The sequence below is a fragment of the Rhinoderma darwinii genome, chromosome 1, assembly GCF_050947455.1.
Source record: "Rhinoderma darwinii isolate aRhiDar2 chromosome 1, aRhiDar2.hap1, whole genome shotgun sequence".
NCBI lineage: Eukaryota > Metazoa > Chordata > Amphibia > Anura > Rhinodermatidae > Rhinoderma > Rhinoderma darwinii.
In genome coordinates this window covers 648,674,342-648,690,691 of record NC_134687.1, presented here as the reverse complement: position 1 = coordinate 648,690,691, position 16,350 = coordinate 648,674,342, and the positions used below count along the sequence as shown (strand labels likewise).

At 39.8% G+C, this 16,350-nt stretch overlaps 1 protein-coding gene across 1 annotated transcript in view; it reads right to left on the bottom strand.

The window, feature by feature from the left end:
* Positions 1-16,350, bottom strand: part of LOC142655905 (uncharacterized) — a 523,874-nt gene that overhangs the window by 488,439 nt on the left and 19,085 nt on the right. The window contains exons 4-8 of the mRNA XM_075830625.1: positions 16,173-16,343; positions 15,965-16,088; positions 10,066-10,157; positions 9,775-9,889; positions 4,340-6,114 (exon numbers count right to left, since the gene is read on the bottom strand). Coding sequence (XP_075686740.1) covers positions 4,340-6,114; positions 9,775-9,889; positions 10,066-10,157; positions 15,965-16,088; positions 16,173-16,343 — 2,277 coding nt within the window. The remainder of the gene's footprint in view (positions 1-4,339; positions 6,115-9,774; positions 9,890-10,065; positions 10,158-15,964; positions 16,089-16,172; positions 16,344-16,350) is intronic.

Sequence of the window (16,350 nt, the reverse complement as noted above, 5' to 3'; positions counted from 1 at the left end):
TAATTGAGTTTATACAATGAAGAGGGCAATTTGCCTATTTTAATCCCCAGGTATGTTATTTAAGATCTGGCTATGTCCACTGTCACATGTAAGGGTGGTCTCGCTCTTGACTCCGTCAAGTAAAGTAGTTGACTCTTTAGCGCATTAACTTTATAACCTGAGAACGTCCCAAAATAATGTAGCTTCTCCAGCACCCCCCCAAATGATCCCCAGGCGACCCCAAAAATAACAAAAGATCATCCGCAAAGCAAATCTATTTAATCTCCTGACTACCAACCATTATCCCCTTAAAATCATTGGAGGACAGAAAATGTCTTGCCAATGGTTCCAAGGCCAAATCGAATAACAATGGGGAAAGGGGACAGCTCGGCCTCGTTCCCTTCTGTAAGTGAATCGGTGCTGAAAGAAAACCCATGGTAAACACCCTGGCTTGTGGGTCTAAATATAGCGCTTCTAGATAATTCCTAAACAATCCTTGAATCCCAAAACGATCTAAAACTAGACCCAACCAGTCCCAGTGCACATTATCAAAGGCTTTTTCGGCGTCTAGCGTCAAAAGTGCTGGCGAATCATATCCCGCAAGGTTAGTAGACGTTAATGCATCTTGTACCGCCAGAACCGTACGTATGTTTTTGACCGCTGATCTGCCTTTAATAAAACCCACTTGGTGTGGCCCAATCAGATCTGGGAGAAACTGAGCCAACCTATCGGTCAATATTTTCAACAATACTTTAACATCCTGATTTATCAAAGATATTGGGCGATACGATCCCGGGTTAGTCGGATATTTTCCTTCCTTATACAGAACCTTAATATATGTTACATTTCCCGATTTCAGGAATTCCTTATTTAGGAGCATATGGTTATAACCCGGCAATAAAATAGGCGTGGCTTTTCCCCTCAATCTTATAGAAGTCACTAGAAAATCCATCTGGCCCTGGCGCTTTGTTATTCGACAATGATTTAATAGTTGATAGTATCTCTTGTTCTGTGATCAAAGCATTTAACGAAACCCTATCGGAGTCCAAGAGTGAAGATAACGTTAAAGAGTCCAAAAACCACCTACACTCCTCCATATTCGAAGCATCTTGTATATATAGGACGGTGTACTAATCTACCAAGATGTTGTTGACTTGCTTTGGCTCTTTCTGCAAATCATCCTTCCCATCTCTCAAACACCCTATATGAGTCGGGCGAAATTGCCCTTTCGCCAATCTGGCCAAAATTTAACCCGTTTTATTACCATATCTAAAAAAATGCGCAGTTGTTTCTTCCCTCTGAAATCTTTCCCTTCTATCTAGCCATAATTCAAAGTCGGCTTTAGCTGTAAGCCAGTCAGCTCTAAGTGCTAATGTGGGGTTTGCCATGTACGCAATATATTTCATGCGAAGAGTATTACTAGTCGTTATAAAACGTATTAGTCTTACGTTTAAAACCCCTTAGTGACCACTAATACGCCTTCTCACGTTGGTCACTAAGAGGCCTTAGGTTAGGCCGACGCCTTTTCACGTTGGCCTAGTCTAAGTCCTGCACGGGTGTCCCGTGCAGGCTGGAGCCGGGGCTCTTCTGTCTGATGACAGCTGGGCTCCTGCTCCAACACCCGCGATCGAAGTTTACTTCGATCGCGGCCGTTTAAATTGTTAAATTCCGCCGTCAATAGTGACCGCGGCATTTAACATGTTTACAGAGGGAGTGAGCTCCCTCTGTCACCCATCGGCGGAACGCAAATGCAATCGCGGGTCTACGATGGGGTGTCATGGCAGCCGGGGGCTTGATAAAAGCCCCCAGGTCTGCCCTGGACATATGCCTGTTAGGACGCGCAGGAGGCACGTCCTAATAGATTGCCTGTCAGATTTACACTGACAGGCAATAATGCTCTGGTATACGAAGTATACCAAAGCATTATAGCAGCGATCTGAAGATCGCACAGTAAAGTCCCGTAGTGGGACTAATGAAATAAGTAATAAATGTGAAATAAAGATTAATAATAAAAATTACAGTAAAAAAAAGATAAATAAAACAATTTTTTCCATAAAAAGTGGTTTTATTTAGTAAAATTGTAAAAAAATAAATAAAAGTACACATATATGGTATTGCCGCGACTGTAATGACTCAATTAATAAAGTTCATATGTAATTTAAACCACAAGGTGAACACCGTAAAAAAAACAGCAAAAAACAATGGCGAAATTGCAATTTTTTTCCATTGCCCCCCAAAAAAGTAATAATAAAAATGAATCAAGTCCCATGCACCCCAAAACAGTACCAATCAAAACTATGTCTCGTCCCACAAAAAACAAGCCCAAAAAATCATTACATTGATGGAAAAATAAAAAATTTACGGCTCTTGGAATGCAACGATGAAAAAACAAATAATTTTAGTTCAAAAGTGTTTTTATTGTGCAAAAGTCGTAAAACATAAAAAACCTCTACATATGTGGTATCGCCGTAATCGTAGCAACCCATAGAATAAAGGTAACATGTTATTTATGGCGCACAGTGAACGGCGTCAATTTAAAACGCATAGAACAATGGTGGAATTTCAGGATTTTTTTTATAGTCCCCCAAAAAAATTAATAGAAGTTAATAAAAAAATTATATGTACCCAAAAATGGTGCTATTAAAAAGTACAACTAATCCCACAAAAAACAAGTCCTCATTCAGCTATGTAGACGAAAAAATAAAAAAAAGTTATAGCTCTTTAAATGCGACTATAGAAAAACGAATAAAATTGCTTGGTCATTAGGGCCTAAAATGGGCTGGTCACTAAGGGGTTAATGGGCAGAAGGGACATGTTAAAAAACATCCCCCTTTTAAAGCAACCAGTCTGCTCTTCTGATTCAATCAGCATGACAGAGTGATATCATCTGCCTTGTCCTCGTTAAAGAGGCTCTGTCACCACATTATAAGTGCCCTATCTCCAACATAAGGAGATGGGCGCTATGATGTAGGTGACAGCCATGCTTTTTATTTAGAAAAACGATCTATTTTTACCACGTTAGGAGCGATTTTAGCTTTATGCTAATTAGTTTAACGCCCAACTGGGCGTGTTTTTACTTCAGACCAAGTGGGCGTTGTACAATGTATGACGCTGACAAATCAGCGTCATGCACTTCTCTCCATTCATTTAGTCAGCGCATAGTGACACTGCGTTATGCACTATGTGCTGTCTTATACTGACACATTAACATTACTGAAGTGTGTAGACAGTGACTAGACATTCCTTCCAGCCAGGACGGGATGTCTGTTCACAATCCCGATACTTCAGTAACGTTTCTATGGTACTTACAGCAGAGCAAGCGTAATCTCGCAAGATCACGCTGTAAATGACAGGTTACAGGGAGATTACACTTTGCTCTGCTGTAAGTACCACAGAAACTTTACCGAAGTGTCGGGATTGTGAATAGACATCCCGTCCTGGCTGGAAGGAATGTCTACTCACTGTCACTTCAGTAACGTTAATGTGTCACTATAAGACAGCACATAGTGAATGGAGAGAAGTGCACGACGCCGATTGGTCACTGGTTGGTCAGCGTCATACACTCCTCTGTACAACGCCCACTTGGTCTAAAGTAAAAAAAATTAGCATAAAGCTAAAATCGCTCATAACGTGGTAAAAATAGATCGTTTTTCTAAATAAAAAGCACTGCTGTCATCTACATTATAGCGCCCATCTCCTTATGTAGGAGATAGGGCACTTATAATGTGGTGACAGAGCCTCTTTAACGCTTTCTCCTGAGCGAATGAGGAGATGCAGTGGAAATGGGATTTTTGGTTATTAAGTTAATTTTCATGGCAAAGAATGACTTTGCAATTAATTACAATTCATCTGATCACTCTTCATCTAGAGTTATTGCAAATTGCTGCTATAAAAATTGAAGTAGCAAATTTTGTGAAAAACTAAATTTGTGTCATTCTCCAAAGTTTTGGCCAGGACTGTACAGCTGACACCCGCTGGTGACGGTGCAGACTCCCCATCATACATGTACAGCGGTTTGTGTAAATGCCTTTCCAAAATTGCTGTATCTACGCGCCAGATATCGGGAAAGGTTAAAGAACGTTTAAATTAATCTTAAAGTGACACATCAGATTTAAAAACAACGGGGTTGTGTTCACAAGGCCATAATTGGCTGCGTCACCAAGGGATTATTGTCTGTGAATAACCTGATGAGTTAAAAATCTTTTTTTGCTCTTATAGCTTTTCCCACATTCCAAACAAGAATAGTTTTTTTAATGCAAATTTTTGGGTGAGTTTCAAAATGTTATTTCCATGTAAAACATTTTCCATATATAGAACATTAAAATGGCTTCTTCCCTGTGTGACTTCTCTCATGTCTAACCAGAGTGGATTTTTGTGAAAAGAATTTACCACATTCTGAACATGAATACGGCTTCTCTCCTGTGTGATATTTCTCATGTGTAACAAGACTTGACTTTTCTGTAAATCTTTTCCCACATTCTGAACATGAAAACGGCTTCTCTCCTGTGTGAATTCTCTCATGTAAAGTAAGACGTGATTTATCTCTAAAGAACTTCTCACATTCTGAACATGAATACGGCTTCTCCCCTGTGTGAATTCTCTGATGTATAACAAGTCTTGATTTATCTATAAAACGTTTACTACATTCTGAACATGAAAATGGCTTCTCTCCTGTGTGAATTCTCTCATGTAAAGTAAGACGTGATTTATCTCTAAAGCACTTCTCACATTCTGAACATGAATACGGATTCTCCCCTGTGTGAATTCTCTGATGTATAACAAGTCTTGATTTATCTATAAAACGTTTACTACATTCTGAACATGAATACGGCTTCTCCCCTGTGTGAATTCTCTGATGTATAACAAGTCTTGATTTATCTGTAAAACGTTTACCACATTCTGAACATAAATACGGCTTCTCTCCTGTGTGACTTCTCTCATGTACAACAAGATGGGATTTATTTGAACAACATTTCCCACATTCTGAACATGAATACGGCTTCTCTCCTGTGTGATATTTCTCATGTGTAACAAGACTTGATTTAACCATAAAACATTTCCGACATTCCGAACATGAATACGGCTTCTCTCCTGTGTGATATTTCTCATGTGTAACAAGACTTGATTTATATTTAAAACATTTCCCACATTCTGAACATGAATACGGCTTCTCTCCTGTGTGATATTTCTCATGTGAAACAAGACTTGCTTTATCTGTAAAACATTTCCCACATTTTGAACATGAATATGGTTTCTCTCTCGTGTGAATTCTCTTATGTCTTAAAAGACTTGATTTTCCTGAAAAGAATTTCCCACATTCGGAACATGTATATGGCTTCTCTCCTGTGTGAATTCTCTTATGTGAAACAAGACTTGCTTTATCTGTAAAACATTTCCCACATTCCGAACATGAATACGGCTTCTCCCCTGTGTGAATTCTCTGATGTATAACAAGACTTGAGTTAGCCATAAAACATTTACCACATTCTGAACATGAAAACGGCTTGTTTCCTGCATGACTTCTCTCATGTAAAGTAAGATAGGATTTATCTCTAAAGCACTTCCCACATTCTGAACATAAATACGGCTTCTCTCCTGTGTGAATTTTCTCATGTTGAACAAGACTTGAGTTAGCCATAAAACATTTCCCACATTCCGAACATGAAAACGGCTTCTCTCCTGTGTGAATTCTCTGATGTATAACAAGTCTTGATTTACGTGTAAAACATTTACCACATTCTGAACATGAAAACGGCTTCTCTCCTGTGTGAATTCTCTCATGTGAAGTAAGATGTGATTTATTTCTAAAGCACTTCCCACATTCTGAACATGTATACGGCTTCTCCCCTGTGTGAATTCTTCTGTGCTTAAAAAGACCTGACATTTTTGTGAACTCTTTACCACGTTGAAACCTTTTAGCCCCTTTCTGAGCTGTACTTGTGGTAATCTGTGATTGGTCAGAAAAAAGTTCTTCATGATTAGAGGAATTAGAAGATAGATCTTTACTGTGAAGTCCTGGATGTACATTAAGGGCAATGCGGTTTTCTCCTGAAGGCTGCTGCTTAATATCTTCATCTTCTACTTCATAATTTATTGAAAATATGAAGTTTCCCTCAGAGTTCTTACTGGCATCTTCTGTTAGGATTAAATATGCATTTTGTGATTTTTATATTTTTCAAACAACAAAGTAGACAAATTGATGACATATTAGGCTGCATGCAGTTTTTTTTTTATAGTCAATCAGAAGTGGATCCAGCATGATGGAAAGGTTTGAGCTATTCCCCTGAAAACCACCACTGGCTTTGGCTCAAAACAACTGCAGGAAATACTGCCACAAAAACGGAATGCCTAATTCCAGCCTTATAAATCTTTTTTAAAAAAAAAATGGACAATAACTTTTCATTAAAAACTTGTTAATCTAATAGTATTCCTGATATCTAGCAATTTTGCTATTCGATTTCTTAAAAAAAAAAAATCTGCTTTATCCTTGCAAAGTCTGTATGAAGTTACTGCCACTAGGTGACTCATTTTCTATAATTTGTTGTCCACCCTCGGTTGTCCTGTAAATTCAGTCTCTAGTTACAGAGAAGAGTAGAAAGACTGCAGAATATGGGGGTGACTTTCTCTGGTAAAACTCCCTGTACTCATAGGCTGGCTGAACTCTCATGTAATCCTTGCAGTAGCTTCCTGCATCTCTGTCTGCTTTGTTAAAGATATTTTCTGAAGTCCCAGCATTTCTCTGACTCCCATGTGCACTTTGCCCAAGATGTCTAATGTTTGCTGCAAGTATTTCTCAATAATAACTAAAAAGTTGCATGTGCAGGGTTCTCACGTCACACACAAAAATTGTCTTTTGCAGAGAATTGCAGGAAATCCTGGAATTATGTTGTCACTTCACAAAAACCACGGCAAATTTGTACAGTTTTTCTTTTATTTGCAAGAATTTTCAAAGCTCTAAAATGGCAGTAGAACATCATAACATCGCTGGAGACTGAGGAGCGTGACTATTTTGAACTTTTCGATAAAAACATAGGTGCGCTTTAAAATCGATCAATGATGAAGTCCGGTATTCTGGCCTACACCCAGGCAGCACTTTTATTACATAAACCTTAACTTGATAAAACAAACATATTTAACCCCTTAGTGACCAGCCTATTTTTTAAGTTTTTTCATAGTCTCATTAAAAAAGCTATAACTTTTTTATTTTTCCGTCGACATAGCTGTATAAGGTCTTGTTTTTTTATGGGACAAGTTGTATCTTTCAATAGCACCATTTTGGGGTACATATAATTTCTTGTTTAACTTTTATTAGTTTTTGTGGGAGGGGAATTGAAAAAAAACCCAGCAATTTCACCACACTTTTTTGCGTCCTAAATTTACACTGTTTACCGTGTGGTATAAATAACACAATAACTTTATTCAGTGGGTTGTTACGATTGTGACGATACTAAATTTATATCATTTTATGTTTTACTACTTTTACACACTAAAAACTTTTTTTTTCAAAATAATTTGTTTTTGTGTCTCCATATTTGAAGAGCCATAACTTTTTATTTTTCAGCAGATGCAGTTGTATGGGGGCTGTTTTTTTGCGGGATGACTTTTAGTTTTTATTGGTACTATTTTGGAGTAGATGCGACATTTTGATCACTTTTTATCCAATTCTTTTTAAGGCAGTATTCACAGAAAGCAGCATTTCTTCATTATGTTTTATTAATTTTTTTTACGGGTTAAATATTGTAATAACTTTATAGTTGGGGTCGTTACGAATGCGGCGATACCAAATATGTGTAACTTTTTTTTTTTTTACTAATGAAGCATTTTGTGGGTTTTCTATTTTTTTTTTTAACTTTTTTATTATTAAATTTAGTAAACTTTTTTTTTACTTTTTTATTAGTCCCACTAGGGGGCTTTACTGTGCGATCACCTGATCGCTTTTATTATACACTGCAATTCCTCTGTATTGCAGTGTATTACTGCCGGTCCGTTGAAAACGGACAGACATTCCTAGCAGGCATTATCTAGAGGCAGACCTGGGGGCCTTTATTAGGCCCCACAAAAATCTAAAGACAAGGCAGCACATCCAAAATAACTAGTAATTTATTTCACCCACAGATGCGATGTTCAGTCCAACAGGACCTCTCTCAAGCATTATCCTGTTGGACTGAAACGTCGCATCTGTGGGTGAAATAAATTCCTAGTTATTTTGGGTGTGCTGCCTTGTCTTTCGATATTTGTGGATTCCAATAATGGGACTATGGATCAGGGTCCTTTAAGGCTTGTACCCATTATAATGCATTTCACTTTGAAACTTCGGTGCTGTGATTACTCTTTTTTCTGGCTATTTATTAGGCCCCCGCCTGCTATAGAAGACACCGGCACCCTGTGATCTTATCGAAGGGGGGTGGTGGGGTGAGAGAGGGAGCTCCCTCCCTCCAAAACCACTCAGGTAAAAGGAGGTAAAATGGACGAGATCATAGAGGCAGACCTCCGGTAGCTGAGAGCAGGGAGATTTAACTGCTCCCGACAGTGATTATCTATTCCGATGAAGCACCGTAAAAAGGCAATTGCATCAGTATAAAGCCCATTAGTAGCCGCCGTAAAAACATCTATGGCCGGACACTAATGGGTTAAAAAAGTACAACCCTGTCTGACAATCCCACCTGTCCTCTGCCAACACATTAGCCCCTTTAACACCAATTGGGAATCACTTTATTACAAGAACCTAATATTGTCATTGACAATCTAATCTTGGCCACAGATAATGCGACATGACACAAAGCACACGTCAGGCTGAATTCACGGACATGATAATGAGGTCTGTATATCCTAATGGCTGAACAGTCACCAGATCTCAATTTTATAGAACATCTTTAGGATGTAGTGGAATATACATGGTGAAGTGATCAATCAGAATCTGTAATAAAGCTTTCCGGTACTTTGTTATATCATTCCACTAAGAATTCAGGATGTTCTAAGGGGAAAGAGGGTCCTATCAAGTACTAATAAGGTGGACCTAGTGAACTGGCCTCTGAGTGCAGGTGACCATCACTGAAACATCTTTGTATGTACAATAATTACATGTGGCAGATTTGTTACAGAAACTTCTGCAGATGAGACTCATGTGAATAGAAAAGTTTCTGTGCATGAATTTCTGCAAATCTCATACAGATGAATGGAAAAAGTCACAGAAATTTCTGCAACAAATTTGCTGCGTGTTAATTCTGGAGTTGTAAAAAACGCTATGAATTTAATGTGTGTTTTACAAGCGTTTCATCTGGAGTTTGATTCATACATTTGTAAGATTTTTTTTCTGCCGTTTTTCAGGTTCTATAGTGAAGCGTGCTGCATTTTGAAAAAAATGCCACAGAAGCAAAACACGCACCAAAAGAGAAGATAAAAAATACCCTGTGTGCGCAGTGCATTTAATATTTTACTATAAACTGTCTATGTAACGTCTGCCTGAGGAAAAAAAAAGGGGGTTTCACACACAGTGCAAGGCAGGAAATGTCAACGAGAGCGGACTATCAGCATTGATCTCGGTGTTCAAGTGGCTAAACTGAGATTTCTCAGACCTCAGCTGTTAGTGCAGATGTTATTCGCAGCTGGTGCCCCCCAAAATCTAATACTAAGCCTAGTGCATGACCGGATCCATAGATCACATTGTAGAGAACTTCTATGTGCAGTCACAGCTCCCTCAGGTCCTGCACTATGTATAACACATTGTCTGACGTGTTACTGTAATGTAGAACTAACAAATCTACCAATTCACTTTATGAATTCATTATTACTTACCTCTGGTAACACCTCCTGGAATTTCCTCCTCCACTTCACTATTACACGGTTGATCGCCCCTCACCCGCTCTTCTTCTGCTTCATCCTCCACTTTAATATTAGTCAGATCATCCGCCTGATTTCACATATGTAACAATTCAGTACAATACAGCAGAGAGTGGGAAGAATCTGACAGATCAACATAAGAAACCACCAAAATCTATGACCCCATCTATGACTGCAGGGCCAAAAACCTCCACACCCCCCCCCCCCCCCCTATATAGATCTGGTGTAGGGCTCAGCTTCATCTACCTGATGATTCTCTGGGACATTGGGATTTTCCTCTTGACAGTCCTGGGAATACAGAGGACATCTCTCTGGTGGATTTCTCCTACTGGATCCATCTGTAGGAAACACACAGTGATGGAATACATGACTACTGTGTATCTGTCTATATATGAGACACTTCTCTCTACACTTCTATGTTTACTGATCAGAGCCGAAAGTACAATGTTGAGGTCCTCACAACCTGTGTTGATGTTCCTTCACACAGTAAGACGCAGGTCTAAAGTAGACTATGGCCTACCAGAGCGAACGGCGGGGCACCAACATCTTCCTGCTCCACCATAGTAATTAACTGCATCTGCGTTCTGTGGACATGGATATACATGAAAGTGTCCACACAGGACGCCTCTATTTTAAGAGTTCCCTGAAAACAAAAAAAGTGTCAGGGCGTCACCTGCTTATTAGCCTCTATAAAGGCTGTGTACACTTCTGTAGGCAATATTTTTTATACGTTTTTATTAACCCCTTCACGACAGCCCTACGACACATAAACAAACATTGGCAGAATGGAACAGGGTTTAAGGTGTGCAGCGCTGCACTTTCATGTCTGCCGGCTCTCTCCACAAGTGCCAGCACATCTCCCCCTTAGTTACAACAAACTTAGATGCCAAACCCCTGCAGATAGCACCTCACCCCCCTGTTTATAGCACCTCACCACCCTGTAGATAGCGCCAATGAAGCTCCCTGTAGGAGCGGAATCCCTTGCCAGAGTGTTGCTGTCATTTTTGGCTGGAAATTGTGTTTCTAGAGGGAGCTCCTGATGTCTCTGTCCATATATGGACAGTCATGTCAGGGACTCCTCCGGGAGAGGAATCCATGGCCTATATTTGAGCTGTTTAATAGAGAACCATTTCTCAAATCTGACATATCACTTTAACCCCTTCAGGACTGAGCCTGTTTTGGCCTTCAGGACGAAGCCGATTTTTCAAATCTGACATGTGTCACTTTATGTGGTAATAACTCCGGAATGCTTTTACCTATCCAAGCGATTCTGAGATTGTTTTCTCGTGACATATTGTACTTTATGTTAGTGAAAAAATTTGGTTGATAAATTCAATATTTATTTGTAAAAAACACCAAGATTTGGAGAAAATTTGCAAAAATTAGCATTTTTCTCAATTTAAATGTATCTGCTTGTGAAACAGATAGTAATACCACACAAAATAGTCACTAGTTAACATCACCCATATGTCTACTTTATGTTTGCATCGTTTTTTGAACATTGTTTTATTTTTCTAGGACGTTACAAGACTTAGAACTTTAGCAGCGATTTCTCATATTTTCAAGAAAATTTCAAAAGGTGATTTTTACAAGGACCAGTTCAGTTCTGAAGTGGCTTTGAGGACCTTATATATTAGAAAGTCCCCATAAATCACCCCATTTTGAAAACTGGACCCCTCAAAGTATTCAAAACAGCATTCAGAAAGTGTATTAACCCTTTAGGCGTTTCACAGGAATTAAAGCAAAGTAGAGGTGAAAGTTACAAATTTCATTTTTTTTTTACAAAATTCATTTGTAATAAAAAAATTTCTATACCACAGGAGGTTTTACCCGAGAAATTTAACTTATTATTTATTGCCCAGATTCTGCAGTTTTTAGAAATACCCCACATGTGGCCCTAGTGCGGTCATGGACTGAAACACCGGCCTCAGAAGCAAAGGAGCACCTAGTGGATTTTGGGGCCTCCTTTTTTCTAGCATATATTTTAGGTACCATGTCAGGTTTGAAGAGGTCTTGTGGGGCCAAAACAATAAAGACCCCCAAAAGTGACCTCATTTTGGAAACTACACCCCTCAGGGAATTTATCTAGGGGTATAATTAGCATTTTGAACCCACAGTTTTTTTTGCTAAATTTATTTGAATTAGTTTGTGAAGGTGAAAATCTACTTTTTTTCTGAAAAAACGTAGAAATTTGTAATTTTTTCAAGGAATAAAAGAGAAAAAACACCCCAACATATGTAAAGCAATTTCTCCTGATTATAGCAATACCCCATATGTGGTAATAAACTGCTGTTTGGACCCACAGCAGGACTCAGAAGGGAAGGAGCACCATTTGGATTTTGAAATTCTGATTTTGCTGGTATAGTTTTCAGTGCCATGTCGCGTTTGAATTGCACTGGAGGGAACAAAATAGTGGAATCCCCCGGAAAGTGACCCCATTTTGGAAACTACACTCATCAAGGAATTTTTCTAGGGGTAAAGTTAGCATTTTGACCACACGGTTGTTTTGCTGAATTCATTGGAATTATTCTGTAAAGGTAAAAATCGACTTTTTTTCTGAAAAAAGGTAGTCATTTTTAATTTTTACAAGGAATAAAGGCGAAAAAGCACCCCAACATTTGTAAAACCATTTCTCCCGATTACGTAAATACGCCATATGTGGTAATAAAGTGCTGTTTGGACCCACAGCGGGGCTTAGAAGGGAAGGAGCGCTATTTGGCTTTGGGAGCTCAAATTTAGCTGAAATGGTTTTTGGGTGCCATGTCGCATTTGCAAAGCCCCTGAGAGGCCAAAACAGTGGAAACCCACCAAAAGTGGAAATTACACCACTTAAAGAATCTATCTAGGGGTATAGTGGGCATTTAGACCCCACAAGTCTTTTGCAGGATTTATTAGAATTGGGCCATGAAAATGAATATCAACATTTCTTCCACTAAAATGTTGCATTTTTTTAAATTTTACAAAGGATAAAGGGGGTAAAAGCTGCCCAACATTTGTAAAGCAATTTCTCCCGAGTACGGCAATACCCCACGTGTGGTCATAAATGGTTTTTCATTAGAAAGTAATTAACCCTTTCTGGACTGATCCATTTTTTTCTTTTCCTTTTTAGTTTTTTCCTCCCCGCGTTCGAAGAGCCACAACTTTTTTATTTTTCAGTCAATAGAGCGGTATGAGGGCTTATTTATTGAGGGACGAGCGGTCGTTTTTATTGGTACCATTTTTTGGTACATACAACTGTTTGAGCACTTTTTATTACATTTTTAGCTAGAGCGAAGGTGACCAAAAAAACAGCGATTTTGCCGTTTTAAATTCTTTATTTTTCACGTGAGACGCTCCATACATCACCCCCCACACTAAGACATGCTATGTTGTGGTGCGCGAAGGGGTTAATGCGCAGCGCATGGTGCGGAGTGAAAATTACAATTTTCCACTCATATGCCACTTTAGTGCACTATATGTTATGCCCAGTTTGTGCCACTGAAGACAAATACCTCATAAAATATTAACCGGGTTCTCCCGGGTATGGCGATGCCATATCTGTTGACGTAAACTGGTGTTTGGGCACGCTGCAGGGCTCAGAAGGGAGGGAGCGTCATTTGGCTTTTGGGGCGCAGATGTAGCTTGGTAGTTGTTCTGTTTGGGGTTTTACTGGTGTTTCAGTTTGTAATGTGGGGGCATATGTAATCTGTGCGGGGTACATCAGGGTACATGTTATCTGTGCGGGGTACATCAGGGTACATGTTATCTGTGCGGGGTACATCAGGGTATAATAAGAGGGTATAATAATGCAGTAAATAAATAATAATCCGCAGATGTGTGGCCGGTGTCGCACTGGTAAATGGCGCCCAATCTTATCTGCTTTTGGAACACTCCGCACATTTTGCATCGCCATATTCTGAGAGCCAGAACGGTTTTATTTTTTCTCCACCGGAGCTGTGTGAGGGTTTATTCTTTGCGGGACAATCTGTAGTTTTCATTGGTACCATTTTGGGGTACCAGAAATTTTTTTGATCACGTTTTATTCCATTTTTTGGCAAGCAAGGTGACCAAAAACCATCAATTCTGACAATGTTTTTTATTCGTTTTTTTATGGCCTTCACCCTGGGCTATAAATGACCATTATACTTTATTCTGCGGGTCGATACGATTACAGCGATACCAGATGTATATAATTTTGTTATGTTTTGCAGCGTTTGTGCAATAAAATCACTTATTTATAAAATAAATACATTTTTGTGTCACCCTATTCTGAGAGCCATAACGTTTTTATTTTTCAGTCAAAAAAGCGATGTAAGGGCTTGTTTTTTGCGGGACGGGATGTAGTTTGTATTGGTACCATTTTGGCGTACGTGCGACTTTTTGATCACTTTTTATTGTATATTTTGGGAGGGTTGGTAACCAAAAAATTGTGATTCGGGCACTGTTTTTTGTTTATTTTTTTTGCGGTGTTCACCGTGCGGGAAAAATAATATTACAGTTTTATATTTGGGGTCGTTACGAACGCGGCGATACCAAATATGTGTACTTTTTTTAACGTGTTAATTTTTTTCCTATAATAAAAGACTTATTATAGGAAAAAAAGCATTCTTTGTTTATGTCACTTCTAACTTTTATTTTTACACTTTTTAAAAACATTTTTATTATCTTTTTTTTACTTTTTTTACTTGTCCCACTAGGGGACACTTAGACTGGCAGCTCTGATCGCTGCTGGAATACATTACACTACACACGTAGTGTAATGTGTTCTAACTGTCATTGTGACGTGACAGTCACACTGACAGGAAGCATCGGAGGACCGGCCGGGGGCTGATCCTCCGAGGCTTCCGTACATGGCAACCCGGAGGTCATTATCTGACCTCCGATTGCCGTGATAAGGATCGCCAGCCCCCGCAAATACATGTGGGGGGCTGCCGATCCGCTGTAAACCTCTTCGATGTGGTGATCGCAATCGACCACCGCATCGAAGGGGTTAATTGCCGATTTCAGCGGCGACAGGCTGCTGATCGGCAACGGGGAGAGCAGGGCTGACACCCTGCACAGTTAACCGCCGCTGCGGTGTAGCGCCGCGCGGCGGTTAACTGTTAAAGCGCGGACGTAACTGTACGCCAAGGTGCGCAAAGTTACTGCTCACCTGGACGTACAGTTACGTCCAGGTGCGGGAAGGGGTTAAGGGTATGTGCACACTGGGCGGATAAGCTGCAGATTTTCATTGCAGGAAATTCCACAGCGTATTAGAGTAGCAGCAATGAGGATGAGATTTCAACAGATCTCATCCACACGCTGCGCAAAAAATACACAAAGTGTGCAGATTCTAAATCTACAACATGTAAATATCTCTTGTGAAAACTCTGCGGAATTTCCACACAAAAAAGCCGGTCGGAAGTTCTGCAGTGTTTACGCCGTGTGTGGACGCACCATAAGTGGGAATACAATTTTACTTATTCAAGTCATTCTGAGATTGTTTTTTGGGAACACATTGTACTTTATATTAGTGGTAAATTTTGCTCCATACATTCTGTGTTACAAAAAGACACAAGTCCAATCTATAATCCGACCGTGTTAATTCAGAGGAAGGCAAAACCCCCCATGAGGTGGATGACAATTGTCTCATTAGGGGAAAAACTCCTCCCGACTCCAAATCTGGAAATCACAATAATTCCCTGGATCATCGTCCCATCTCCAGAATCTGGTACCCAGAACTTGTAATATTAAAGAGTATTATTATACTGATGGAGTGTGCCGATAATAGTCTTTCTAAATGACTTGTATTACCATGTTTACTTCTAACTACTGCACAACTGGTCCATAGTCCGTGCTGCCGGCTGCCCATAACTCTGCATTAGGAGACAGAGCGTCCTGCTCATCTCCATGGCTCCCATATCCAGAATGTCCGCCAGCGCTGTACAATGTAAAGTCACCTCTATTGCAAAGTTATGAGCAGCCGGCAGCACGAAACATAGGAATCTAACATGATAGAAAAGGAGCCAAAATTGTGGAGCTACATTACATGTCATTATACACCTGTGTATATGTACTGCACATGACGCTATAAAGACTTCAACACGGCCGCCAGTCCAGCCTGTGGCCCCAGTAATGCCAATACACATATATATATATATATATATATATATATGTCTCTTCTCACCTTGTGAGGTGTGCGGCCGGTAGTTCTCCATCATGACCTCCTCGTACAGATCCTTGTGTCCTTCTAGATACTCCCACTCCTCCTTGGAGAAATAGACAGCGACATCCTGACACCTTATCGGAACCTGACACACACAATGATACAGTCATAACCCAGACACCTCCAGTGCGGTTACTGTAGAATTTCCCAGCATTCCCAGCAGCGTCACCTCTCCAGTCAGCAGCTCCGTCATCTTGTAGATCAGTTCTAAGATCTTCTCATTTATCCGGGAGTGAGGGGGAGGCTCTGTGATGGGACTCGGACTGCTGCTCCATCTTCCTGACTCATGGATGATGGGAGTCGTACAGTCACCCGATGTCTTCTTCACTATTGTGTACTCCTGTGTA